The sequence below is a fragment of the Nicotiana tabacum genome, chromosome 19 (genome assembly GCF_000715075.1).
Source record: "Nicotiana tabacum cultivar K326 chromosome 19, ASM71507v2, whole genome shotgun sequence".
NCBI lineage: Eukaryota > Viridiplantae > Streptophyta > Magnoliopsida > Solanales > Solanaceae > Nicotiana > Nicotiana tabacum.
Genome location: NC_134098.1, coordinates 9,206,341 through 9,220,305, shown reverse-complemented (window position 1 = coordinate 9,220,305; position 13,965 = coordinate 9,206,341). Strand labels below are relative to the sequence as shown.

Below are 13,965 nucleotides of genomic sequence, written 5' to 3'. Positions count from 1 at the left end.
AAAACCACCAGCAAGGGTATTCTTTAATTTCTTTTTTATTTTTTTATTTTTATTTTTATTTTGTAATTTCTGGTAATTTTCCTCTATACTAGTAATGTTTATTTGTGTTGCTCAATCACTCCAGTTGCCTTCATTTTCTGCAATATGATCTTTGTTATCCTACTGGTTAATTGCTCAAAGCCCAGCTAAAAAATTATTTTGGTTTCAACTTCTAGTCATCTATTTTTGGAGCAGCTCCACTGTACTTAGACAGGGGGAAAGTTGCAGTTAAACTTCTACTCTTTCTACCCTTTTTTCTAAACATGATTTTTATTATAAAGACCTTAAACTACAAATATTACAAATGAACAAATAGGAGATAACAAAATTGGAGAAAAAAGGAAATAAAAGATGGCTAACTAAACAAATTATAATATGAACTTCATGTCATTTATATGAGTGTCAATACATGTATAATTATTTTACATTGAATTCATGCAAAAGAATACAGAAATTATTGCAGAACTAATGCAGGATTAATACCGGGATTATCTCCAGTGAGACAAGTAAATAAGTAATCAAATGATCCCTATAAGTATTATCATCCCACAAAATTTGTTGGTTCTTATGTTTGTTAGACATGGACTATCGATCCTTCATCTAAGGTAGAAATCCTAATGTGGTTTCGGCTTATAGCCATCGACAGCAAAGTTTCTTGTGGCAACAGGGAGAGCTAACCGAATTCCATCTAGTTCAGGTTTTGCAATTACTTGACAACCTAGACGTGACCTGAAGACAATGAATATAGCAGACGTGAGAAGCTTCAGAGATCATGGAAAATGCTAAAGAATATATAGCAAAAAAGCATACGTGTCGCTGAGGCCAAACGCAAGATCCAACATGTCATTTTCGTCGTCCGTTGGATCTTCTAGCTTGTTGTAGTACTCCACATCCTGTCAAACGTCAAAGTGTACATAAGAAATGCAGCATGCTTATGCCCCTAGAGGTTTCGGTTCAGGGGTAAGAAAGCAGTGCGTGATGTGTGGACTAGATGCACGTCACGAGTTTTGAGCCATGCCGCAGCAGAAAGCTTGATGTTTAAATGGAGACGAGTATAGGGGTGAACCCATTATCCACCAAGTTAGGAACTGTGCAGTAAGTCAGAATCGAGGATTTCTCGATTATCAAAAATAAAACAGCATATCTATAAGATGAGAAAAGCCTAGAGGGTATTGAGTAGCACCCAGAAAAGCAGGAAGCAAAAGCCAATGACATTAGCCTGATCATAAATACATACCATAACAATGACATGACACGTGGAACAGGCAAGCGATGCTTCACATGCTCCTGCATCAAAGCACATACTATTTAGTTAGCTAACAGCAAGGCATTTGTAGCGCTTAGAAATGTTAATACCACAAGAATAGCAAAAAGTGTTTCTGTTAACGGCGTTTTGTTTGTCCGATGGTGTCCTAAACCACAATAAGGAGGCATGCATGTGTCAGTCATTCAATTTTTCCCTAGAAGTATGCATCTGCAGCTCATCAAATTTTCTAGTGCTGAAGTTGGAACCCTAGTACTAACAACAACATAAAAACTGTCGTTTAAGTTGATACGCTCAATAGAATTCTTCATGCGCATATATACAACCACAGCCTCTAGAGGAAACCTTACAGATGCATTACAAACTTCTACTCCTAGCATCACCATCGCTGCTTTATTAGTATCTCCAATTTGAAGATGATGAGCTCCAATGCTACCGGTACTCCTCTCAGAATTTTTTGAGCCCAAACATATCACTAACTTTGAGACAGTTTAGGGATTTATAGCACGTTGTTGCTCAAAATGCATAATCCGATACTACTCTTTTCTTTTTATTTCTTTTGAACATCTCAATTGGTAGGATAGCAAGATGAAGTTGGATTACAATACCAAGACATCCAATAAATGCAGCCTAGTAATACCTAGATTCACTAGGTCGCCTTAATCATCTTTAGAATATCAGCTAACTTGAGTAGTTGAGGATGATAAGATTCATTCAAGATATATGAGTCAGGACGCCTCAACAAAGCTAACCTTCAAGTTCAATGTCATTTTCATGTGCAGCTTCTAACATAGACATTCCAACAGGGACCTTGATATGCTGCTCTTCTCCATCCTTGTCGACAAAGGTTACAGATATTCTGCGAATCACAACAAGAGACAGTGGAAAATTAAGTTTGTGGTAACTAAATCAGTGTGGCGTAATCTTGTGACATACCATCAAGACAAGATGAAGTTGGAGTGTGATCAAGGAGAGAGCAAAGAAGTTCAAATTTACCATCTGATAGAAAGGCTATTAAATCTTTGATAAGAAATCTAGGGGAAATAGTGCGCTAGATGTCAAATAATAAATTGGAGGAAATGCAGGGTCACTTGTATAAGGAAATTCCCCCAGTTACATCATGCTATTGGGAGCAGAAGCAAAATGAGATATTTGCCAAATTTTAGGTAGTTTTTGGGAGCTCACAGACATAGATTAATTCGAGTTTGGAAAAGAACAAATCTAATTTTTTGTTGATCAGCTTTGACCTAGTTGCAGCTTAAATCCCAATTGGAGCTTTCACCAACACATACCTAAAGCACTATCAATCTTGATTAGAGTTGATTTGGAAAAGGCATTACTTTCTGCATATATTAATAAACTTTTCTTCCCGTCCATGTATACAGCAATTCTTACTGCTAGTTTGGCTAACTTAAATGATACTACTTTCAGTGAAACTCGTGTAAAAGAGTAACATATCAAAGTGTACTCGAATAAGATCTGGACCGAACCAGATCTGGATCAATTCGGAAGAAAAAAGAAAGAGAGAGAAGTTGGAAAGACTAAAGCTAATCTACTCTACTCTGCTCTACTCTAAATTAGGAATTTTCCAAAAAGAACCTAACAGACTTTTGAAAGTCAAATTCTATTCAACGTTTCCCCTTTACCAAGTAGTTCACTAACCTCATTCGCCTTTTCATAGAAGACATTAGTAACTAGCAACATAATCTATCTCGAGTTTAAATAAAACCCAAGTACCCTCATTAAAGAGAAAAACAAGAGAAAAAGAGAAGAGAATAGCATAAACAATTCATTCATGAGCAACTTACTTTTTCTTTTCCTCATTTCCTGCAGTAGTACAAAATTGTTCTTGCCTCTGTAGCACAAAAAAAAAATTCAGTTCATCAACCAGAGGTGAAAAGATGATGTCACAAGCAAAATCATTCTCTCAAACTGAAAGAGAAAAGCAAAGACAGAAACAAATACCAACAAGATGGGCTACTAGAATGTGTCACAGAACAAAAGCAATTAATCAACAATTCCTAAAAAATATATTAATCTAGCAAAGCCACTGACCCGGACCTGTGTAAAAGCATACTGTGACGAGTGTCTGTACGATGTCCTCGCGATACAAGCTAATGGGGCTGCAATTCATCAACAAATAAAAAGTAACTCAGAACATTAAATGTAAATAACTCCCTTCAACTTTAGCATAGCAGTACACTGATCTATACCTATGGTAACATAATCATTGACTTTATTCCAAAGAAATACATTTTTAAGGTAAGTTCTTTAACTACTGCATTGTAAAATTAATATTTTGATAAGTCAGAAGTATTTTACTGATGGCAAACCAGACAGGGTGAAAAGTCTATAATGGCACACCAAAACAAAGTCAAAACTATGTAGAAATTGGGTGTGTGGGTCAACCACCTTCATCTATCAGGTTAGCCACTCTCTGTGTGAAAGAGTTCTTTCTGTGCATCAAAGTATAAAATAAAAAATGAACTTTTTAATTTTTGCATCATTCTCATAGTTATGGAATAATCTCCTCTTTCTTTTGACCCATATGAACCAAAAGAGGTGAATGGAGTAGTTCTCCATTATTGGGGTCAAAAATGAACTTTTGTATTTTTGCATCATTCTCATAGTTATGGAATAATCTCCTCTTTCTTTTGACACATATGAACCGAAAGAGGTGAACGGTGCAGTTCTCCGTTATTGGGGTCAAAAAGGATTTCAGACCAGTTGTTTTTCATACCAATCTTGCGCTTGAGAAGGAGGGTCAATAAAACTAGCATCTGATAAATTCTAGATCCTAATGTAATAATGTAACACCCAAATTTCCATACATTGTCATGTGCATCATAATTAGCATCCTTGCGTATCGGTTACATAGTTCATTAGATTCTTTAGTAATATTAGAATGCAAATTGAATTGAGGAACGTTTGATCCTACTAGGTAATATCGGGTGACGGGCACTTAGTGTGCTATAGAGATAAATTAATGACCCAATAATAAACTTTGAAATCATCTTGGAGAGCGACTATTACATTATTTGGAACCTCAAGGACTATCCTCTACTTTCTCCAAGACAAGGGGGGTTTTGATGCAAACAAATCATTTAATTTTGAACCATTAAATCATTTATTTAACCAATTATAAACAATTTGATCTAAGAGGACACGCTTTTCCACTCTACCCTTCCAGTCTTTCACGTTTAAGACCCCATTTTCTAGTCTTCTTCATTTCTTCATTTCCCTCATTGAAGCTCCCAATGGCGTAAACCCTAACACTCATGTGTTCTTACCAAAACACAACTTTATTGCATAAACTCCTTTCTATCAATCACCTAAACCAATAAGTTAGGCTTTGTTTTGGGATTGAAGAGCATTTGGAAGCCCGAGGCCTGATTACCAGAGATCTTCATATTCCTCTCTTTTATTCATAACTCGAGTGATGCATGCTCAGGCTATCCTTACCTTGGTTCTATACGCTTCCCTAAACTAGCCCATTAAATAATCTTTAGGAAATATTTTACAAATTTTTAACTACAGGGGCGGATGCAGAGTGTAACTTATGTCTCTTCTTCTGAATACATTAGAGCTTTGGCTCAAACCCGGTATAATATGTGTTAAGAATTTAGTAATAAGTACAAATAATTGATTTCGAACCCAAGAAATCAAATGAGAGTTGTGATAATTGATAAAATATCAAACTCGAACTCATAAAGTTCAAATGCTAGCTCCACCTCTGCTTGGTCAGTATGTCTTAGATTAAATATGCTAGCTTGAACGAAGAGGTTTCTTGGGAGTAAAACCGAACCCGATAATGAACCCAAATACTTGATTTTGAACCCATTAAATCAAATGAGCTGTGATAAAATCCCGAACTCAAACCCATAAAATTCAAATCCTGAATCCAGCTCTGCTTAGCTAGTAAATATGCTAGCTTAAACGAAGAGGTTTCATAGGAATAAAAATCAACCCGAAAATGAAAAAAGCCATAACTCTGCTCTAATTAACAAAAACCCAGATAGGAGTAGGACTAAGGCTTATAAAACGTACCCCTGATAGAATTCAAAGGAAACAAATTCCTAACTGGATTCCAGGTCGCTGTGCAATAACTCCTACAACCCACTTTCAGAAATGCCTCAAAAATCTGTAATTACAACAGAAATTCTTCAAAATTCACGCATTAAATTTATGCATATAAATACGTCAATAGAAATCTTTAATTTTGCAATATACTATTGCCAAACAGCTTACAGAGGAAGAATCATGGATTAGGAGAGAGGAAAGAGAGCGGCCGGTGAGCCGGTGGGCAAGTCGGAGGCTGTGGAAGCCCACCATTTGAAGAGATACGAAGATGCAATGGGGTCCAGATTCTGCAAAAACCCCACCTAAAACCCCTTGTTGAAAATAGAGAGAGTTGGCTTTCCGACCCTTTTTGTTTTAACTCAAGTAGGCTTATACCCTGTTTGAATTGCGTCTTGCTATTGTAGCCAAAAAAAAAAGTCACCCAGTATTCTTTTGAAGGCCTCATGTTTAACTTTTATATAAAATGGTCAATTGGTTTTTGGCTTTTTACAAATTTATTTTTAATTTTATTACCCTACCTTTTTTTTTACATATGAAAGATTTACTTTTACACACGAGATATCTTTCATTTACACATAAGAGATCTAAAAAATACATTTTCTTAAATTCAACATTGTAAAAGGCCAAGAAAGCCTAAAACCTTTATATAAAAATAGCTTCGCTGCTATAGAGTAATATTAGTAATTAGTCACTTTTCACCTTGCTATTATCGTTTATTTATAAAGCTATTTTTACTTTAGCTATTCCATTTAAACGCGGGTATATATCGGACAAAAGTACCTCCTAACACACTGAATAACTCCAGCAATTGGTAGTTCACTACTAGATTTCAAACATTCTACAAGTGAAATTCTAGTATAATATATTGGAATCCGAAAAAATCTCTATATGTGAAATTTAAAATATACGTTACTAAACTTTAGAGTTTAAAAAGATAAAATTTCGTAAACTGTACTAGAATTCAAATATTTGTATGTTCAAAACCTAACAATGGTACTTTATTTTAAATTCCATGATATAATCATGGTGTTCTAAATTCTATAAGTTAAAACTCTAAGATATTATCCTTCAGTCCAAACTAGGTACAATTGGTGAAAATATTTCTTTTAGGTTCAAACTCCAGCAATAATTTATTGTGTTTCAAACTTTATAGGTTCAAATCCCAACAACGATTATTAGTGTTTGTTCAAATCTTATAGGTTCAAACCCTAGTAACGATTACTAGGGTTTAAACCTTTATAGGTTCAAACCTCGTCAACGAATACTAGGGTTTGAATTCTTTCACATTATTTCACATACTTTGTTTTGAATTCCGGAATTCGTTCCTGGATTTTACACTAGCAAAGGCTAAAAAATCAGGCATCATTTCTGGAACATCGAACTTCACTATCGATTGTTGGAGTTATATTCCGTATTTTAGTTGGGGGGAGGGGGGGAATATCAATTTAGTTGGACTGGTGGCTATGTTTCCAATGCATTTGAAAATACAGCCAAGCTTTAATAACATGGCCTTAAAAGTGATTACGCAAACTAATATTTTTGGTGTTATACTTACCAAACCAATCACTCATCCAACCAACTCAGCCAACCCTTGCGAGTGATTTATTATAAAGTTACGATGCATTTTGTACTAGTGTCTAAGTTATATACACCGTTAGTATAAGAATTTTTTATACCATCAGATCATTGTGACTCATTGTAACCTATATCTTGTCTTATTTTTAAGATTACACATTCAACATTTTACGAAGTCTTACCTGTATCATTTAGGTAACCTGATAGTAAAAATAATCATTATACCGATGAAGTATATAACTTAAAAGCACAAAAGTCGTGGTTATCTACCTGCAAGATAAATGTCACGATCCGAAATCCTAACTGTGGGGTCGTGATAGCGCTTAGCATCCACTGCTAGATAAGCCAACGTTAGTTAATTAATTAACTATTTTTTTAGCAATTTAAAAGTAGAAAAGTAATAATTTAAAACTAAAATAATCTGAAACACATGTAATAAAGACATAAGTAACGCAGTCTCTACTATTCTTAGAATCTAGAATCACAAGTACATGAGCAACTAGAATACTGCAAATATGGTCTGAATGAAATACAATTGTTTGAAACAAAATGAACATTAAGGACAGAATAAAAGGGGACTGCAAAAGTCGTGCAGCTCTTCCTCAAGTCTCCTGAGCAAGTCGATTCGGGTAAACTCTTTTATGCGTCGCTGGGACCAATATCGGGATCTGCACAAGAAGTATAAAAGTGTAGTATGAGTATAGCCGACCCCATGTACTTTGTAAGTGTCGAGCCTAACATCAACGAAGTAGTAACGAGGTTATGACAAGATACTCACTATAAACTTGTACGATTAATAATAAAAGACAACATGAATATAAAGAAAGCAGTAAACTCATAAGAACGGGATTCGAAGGTCAACTAACAGACGTGCCCAAAATAACATCACATAACCTTATATCACAACACCGAATTAAAGCACTACAATCACAAATAGTTACAACACATCATACTCCATTACGCGCGCAACCCAATCCCACATTAACATAATATATGTTGTGGCATGCACCAAGTCAATACCAAAGTCAATATCCTGTCGAGCGGCATGCCCAGCAGGTCTGTAGGAAATACATCCGGAAAATCTCGCACCACCGGAACAGAGTCAATAGTAGGGGTAGCAGCACCAACATCTCTCACAAAGGCCAAATAAGATAAATAACCCTTCACAGCCATCCGTTGAGCTTTCAAATATGAAATCACTCTACTAGGAACATAGTCTAGAGAACCTTTCCACTCTATCCTTGGCAACCCCGGCATCACCAATGTCACGGTCTTAGCGTGACAATCCAGAACAACATGACATGGAGATAACCAATCTATACCCAAGATCACGTTGAAATCAACAATATTAAGTAATAAGAGATCAACTATATTCTCCAATCCCCCAATAATCACTACACATGACTGATATACACGGTCCACAACTATATTATCGCCCACTGGCGTAGATACATGAACAAACGAAACTAAGGACTCGTGAGGCATATCCAGATAATGAGCAAAATATGATGATACATACGAATAAGTGGAACCAAGGTCAAATAATACAGAAGCATTCTTGTGGCATACTGAGGCAATACATGTGTTCACTGCATCTGAAGCAACAACATCTGGCCTGGCAGGAATAACATAGAATCGGGTCTGACCACAACCTCATCGGCCTCCCCCTCTAGGGCGACCTTTAGCTGCCTAGTCCCCACCCCGAGCTGGTTGGGCGGGTGGCGAAGTAACTGATGCGGAAGTCGCAGCCTGACTCCTCTAATGCAATGGACCTCTCGAGCGACGAGGACACTGCCTCCATATATGCCCAAACTCCCCGCACTCGAAGCAACTCCCTAGTGATGGTGGTGGGGACTGAAGGGGCCCGAGTACCGAGATAACTGCTAGAAGGACCTGGTATAGATGAACCCTAAACCGATGGAGCACGGGACGAACTCTGAGCCGGAAGGGCACTGAGAGATGACTGACCATGACGAGCATTGTATGAACCATGACTGGATTATGCACCGCGGTGAACTGGACGAGCCATGTGAGCAGGCCTATAAAGATGACCCATGTTGTGGTAGGACTGCCCCTCCCCAGAAGGAACACCACCGAAACCACCTGAACCTCGAGGCCTCTTGGCATCCTTCTCCTCCCACTCCTGACTACGGACCAACTCTATCTGCCGAGCAATATCAACCACCTCGTCGAAGGTAGCACCAGATACCCTCTCTTGAGTCATAAGCAACTGCAGTTGATATGTGAGGCCATCAATGAACCTCCTAATCCTCTCCCTATCAGTGGGAATCAACCAAACTGCATGACGAGCCAACTCTGAAAACCTTATCTCTTACCGGGTCACAGACATGCCCTCCTAACGTAGCTGCTCAAACAGTCTGCGCAGCTTCTTCTTGCGAGACTGCGGCATGAACTTCTCCAAGAAGAGAACAGAGAACTCCTACGATGAAAGTGATGCCGCACCGGCCGGCATGCGCCTCTCATAAGCCTCCCACTATCTGAAGGCATCCTCAGTAAACTAAAAAGTAGTGAACGAGACCCCACTAGTCTCTAGAATACCCGTTGTGTGAAGAATCCACTGGCACTTATCCAACCCCGTAATCCCAATTTTACACCCCAAATCACTAATTTAATGATGAAACCAAAGACATAAACATGGAAATTAACCAAAACTAGGTAGGAATCACTTATCCCATTCACCTACTTGAAAAATCTCTCCAGGAATAGCCTCCCACCGAGATCCCAAAATCAATTTTCTATTATGAACTCAAACCCTCGTTTTTGAAATTTAACATTGCTGCCCAGTTATCCTTCATCGCGAACGCGGCCATCTTCCCGTGTTCGTGAAGCACAAAACAGTCTGCCCCTATAATTTGCCTTATACGAACGCGGAGACATCCACATGAATGCGAACCAATGCTTCCTTAAACATACGCGACTGCGGCCCTCTTCACGTGATCGCGAAGAACAAATGCGTGACCCCAGCTTCTGCCTCTTATACCCTACGCGAACGCGACCTTAGCCACGCGTTCGTAAATTACAGCATCCCATAACTACACGATCGTACTCCTTCTCGCGAACACGTAGAACAAAGTCTTCCACTACCTAGCTAAACCTACACGATCGCGGCTAACACAAAACCACACCGCCCTAAGGTCCATAAGCCAATGTATTCCCTTCTAAGCATCCCAAGAGTACCACAATCGAGACACTCACTCTGAAGAGACCTTATGTGAATCTAAAGTTGTTCTTTTTACCTTTCTGATACTGAAATGTAGAATCCATAGTGATACAAAAATATTGAGAGTACTCACCATCAAATTCAAATCTCAAATCTTTGCCATATACAGATCTGGAAAAATTCTCAACTGCCTCATATAAATCTTGAATTCATTATAACCTTCTCGAGAGTTATTCACTTTACTCAAATCTCAATTGCACCGCCCAAATGGGTCGAACGACTTGTGCTCCATTAGCACGACAACACCTAAATAAGTAACCTCGCCTCAACGCAACCGAGTAAATTCCTACTCCATGCGCACTACATCCTTCACGAATAACAACTCAAATCATTCCATAATTTTCATATACTCATAAAGTGTAATATAACCCATATCCAGAAATTTTCTTACTCAAATCATCCTCGATCACAACCTCTTCAAGTCATAACTGATCCACAAGTATGCTTCAGACTGAAACCAATACAACACATAACCATGCAATAAAATCGCGGATAACAGACTCCCCCGCTTGGCTCAAAGCCATAGAACAAAATATTCAATAACTCACATTACCCATACTCTATTGCTGCCATAATTTCGCACTGAAATTCAACTAAACCCTTTATAAGCTCATGCAACACAAGCCATAAAATATCTCAAATCATCCGCTAAGCTAGCATTCATCCTCGTGACAGTCAGGTCAACTTCCTCAACCGATCCAAACTCAAATTGTAACACATATAACCCACTGGTAGAAAGAAACTCTCCACACAACATCATAAGGATCACACATCTATAGACCACCCCCGCAGGAGATAACTCACATGCTTAGCCTCAAATTGGCATTTCACTACGCCCTACCATAGCCACAACCATCATGAAATCACTTAATCTTTCCGAGTCTAAACTCGTCAACAAGACATAAGAAGCTACTTCATCCCATAACTGGACAACATGAAAGATCCCTCAACACGATCATAACTCGAGATTGTACAACACATCAAGATAGAAATCAAGCATCTTATAGTCCTTTATCACATCCTAAGAAAATCTTTCTCGTCACATCCAAGCCATCTGAACACATATCGCAATCACGTCATACTCATCACACAGCCATCCAACCACTCACAAAGCCATAAGTCTCGCTCCCAAAGACATTAGTGGATATAAAAGTCCAAAAGCACATGCTCACACAACTGAAACTATCGAGCCTAAGCTGCGGTTTAAACCTGGCCTCAAGTCCTCCAGATTAGCCCAACACAAAAACACATCTCGCACATCATCCATGAATCACAAGATGTCGATGCATAACTGATACCGGACGCTCACATACGCAAATGAGTGAGTGGAAGAGATTCAAAAAGGTATGCTTCAAGTTGAATCGATGTCGCATGATAAGGAAAGAAAGATAAGAAGTTTATCCTAAATGCCTCGTAGCCTCTCGAAGATAGGTATGGATGTCATCATACTAATCCGCAAGACTCTACTAGACACTTGTTCATGACTCGTAGAACCTATGAACCTAGAGCTCTGATACCAACTTTTCACGACCCAAAATCCAACTAGTTGTGATGGCACCTAACCCAGCCTACTAGGCAAGACAATTAGCAACAATCCAATTTTAATAAAATTTACTGGAAAAATAAATAGTGAAATAACTGAATTATACAAAATCCCAAGTAGTGGTAGTACAAATCATGAGCTCCTAAGATTTAGAGTTTACAAAACTAGTATGAAATAAATACATCATCTGTTCAAAATATATATAAACAGATTTATAAATCTAAATCTACCAAGAATAAGATGCAGCTATAACCGGAACGCAGATACGTCTTCATAGCCAGCTCCCGCCATACATAGCAACATCAGCTCCAAATTTTACATGCAAGGTGCAGAAGTGTAGTATGAGTACAACCGACCACATGCACTAAATAAGTAACAAACCTAACCTTAGGTTGAAAGCAATGATGAGCTTGGACAATGATCAGAGTCCAACACCAATAATCAAGAACAACTCGTAACAATGTAATAAAATTAGTACAAGTAATTACTCAAAAATATGATGCTCAACTCGTTCACAATTACAGAATATAGGCATGTTTGTCAGGTATAACAGTAAAACCCAAATCTTTTACTGAAATCACCAAAATATGAGTATATCATAAATTTTTCCCAAAACCTTTCAACAACCGATAAGATATTTTTTTATCAGATAGCATGAGTAAAGTACATCTCTATACCTACATGTCAATATGCATGTCAAGTCCTGAATGTCACACTACATTATAGCATGAGAAAATGCATCTTTATGCCTACATGCCAAGTATGCATGTCAAATGCAATGCATCACAGTGATAAAACTCATGTACTCGCACTCTCAGAGTACTCAATCTCATTGTCTCACACTCTCACTCATCACACTCAATCACTCGGCACTCTCAATCACTCGGCACTCGTTACCTACGCTCAAGTATGTCAGACTCTGGAGGGGCAGATCCTGTCCAAGCGCTAACATAAGCTAACATGGCATGCTGCGGCATGCAACCCAATCCCATAATGAGTCAATAAAGCCTGGTGCGGCGTGCAACCCGATCCCATAAATAATTATTGCGGTGTGCAGCCCGATTTCATAAATGTCACTCACAACTCGGCCCTTAGGCTCCAACTCAGTCATCAATCTCTCTAGTCTCTCGGGTTTACTAATTTCATGCCAATCATCCCAAATAATGATAACATGATGTAACAATGAATGATGAACAGAGATTGAGATATGAAATGCAAATAAAGAATCATGACTGGGTATATGATTATAATTAGAGCAAATAACTCAAAATTACAAAAATGCATCATTAGGTCTCAACCGAATAACTACATAGCCTAAACATGATTTCTATCACGGTCCACGACTCATACAATCAAACAAGTATGGAGAACATGGATGTAACAAGATATAACAACAAAGCAAGTCCGATCATAGTCTAATAGTCGACTAGAATCATGATTTCCTTGATGCACGCCCACACGCTCATCATCTAACATGCGTGTCACCTCAATACATCTATTATAACATAGTTTTCAGGGTTAAATACCTTCAAATCCAAGTTTAGATAAGTTACTTACCTCGAACAAGCCGAATCCAATATCGAGCAAGCCATACATTACTCTAGAAATGCCATTCAACGTGTAACAACCTTCGAACGGCTCAAAATTAGCCAAAATCAACTCAAATACATCAAGTAATGCAATAGGAAACAAACCCAAACGATAAAGGTAGAATCTTTAATCAATTACATAAAGTTAACCAAAAAGTCAAACCTGGGCCCGCACCTCGGAACCCGACAAAACTAACAAATTCTGACAACCCATTCGAATATGAGTCCAACCATACTAATTTCACCCAAAAATCCGACTCTGAATCGATGTTCAAAACCCAATTATTCACTTTAGAATATTTTGACAAAACCCCAATTTCTCTTGTTAAATCCCATGTTCTGATGTTAAATCTAGTGATAGATTCATGTAAATCTCATAGATATATGTTAGAATCACTTACCCCAAGCTTGTAGATGAAGGTCTAGGTTGAAACCCTTCAAACCCGTGCTCCCAAGTTTCTAAAGTGGTGAAGAATGAAATAAAAGTCCCAAAATCCAGTTTATTTAATACAACATTTGATCTCCCACAGTGCTGACCGCACTTTTTTTTTGTGGTCCGTACTTCGAACTTCTGCGGCCGCACTTCAGCAACAACTACACTACCAGCCATTAGTAAATAGACCATAACTTTATG

The 13,965-nt window shown here is 38.0% G+C and overlaps 1 protein-coding gene across 2 annotated transcripts; it reads right to left on the bottom strand.

Moving 5' to 3' along the window:
* Positions 1–405: 405 nt before the first annotated feature.
* LOC107767896 (uncharacterized) lies at positions 406–5,760 on the bottom strand. 2 transcript variants are annotated; one of them, XM_016587002.2, is made up of 8 exons: positions 5,552–5,760; positions 5,351–5,444; positions 3,359–3,426; positions 3,112–3,158; positions 2,056–2,162; positions 1,277–1,326; positions 850–932; positions 406–768 (listed from the first exon to the last, which is right to left on the bottom strand). In XM_016587002.2, exons 1-8 carry the CDS (start codon positions 5,633–5,635, stop codon positions 654–656), a joined length of 648 nt encoding a protein of 215 aa, XP_016442488.1. In that variant the 5' UTR covers positions 5,636–5,760; the 3' UTR covers positions 406–653. The 2 variants fall into 2 exon arrangements, with proteins under 2 accessions (XP_016442488.1, XP_016442489.1); XM_016587003.2 differs by having other exon boundaries at positions 3,365–3,426; positions 5,552–5,759.
* Between the last annotated feature and the right edge of the window lie 8,205 nt (positions 5,761–13,965).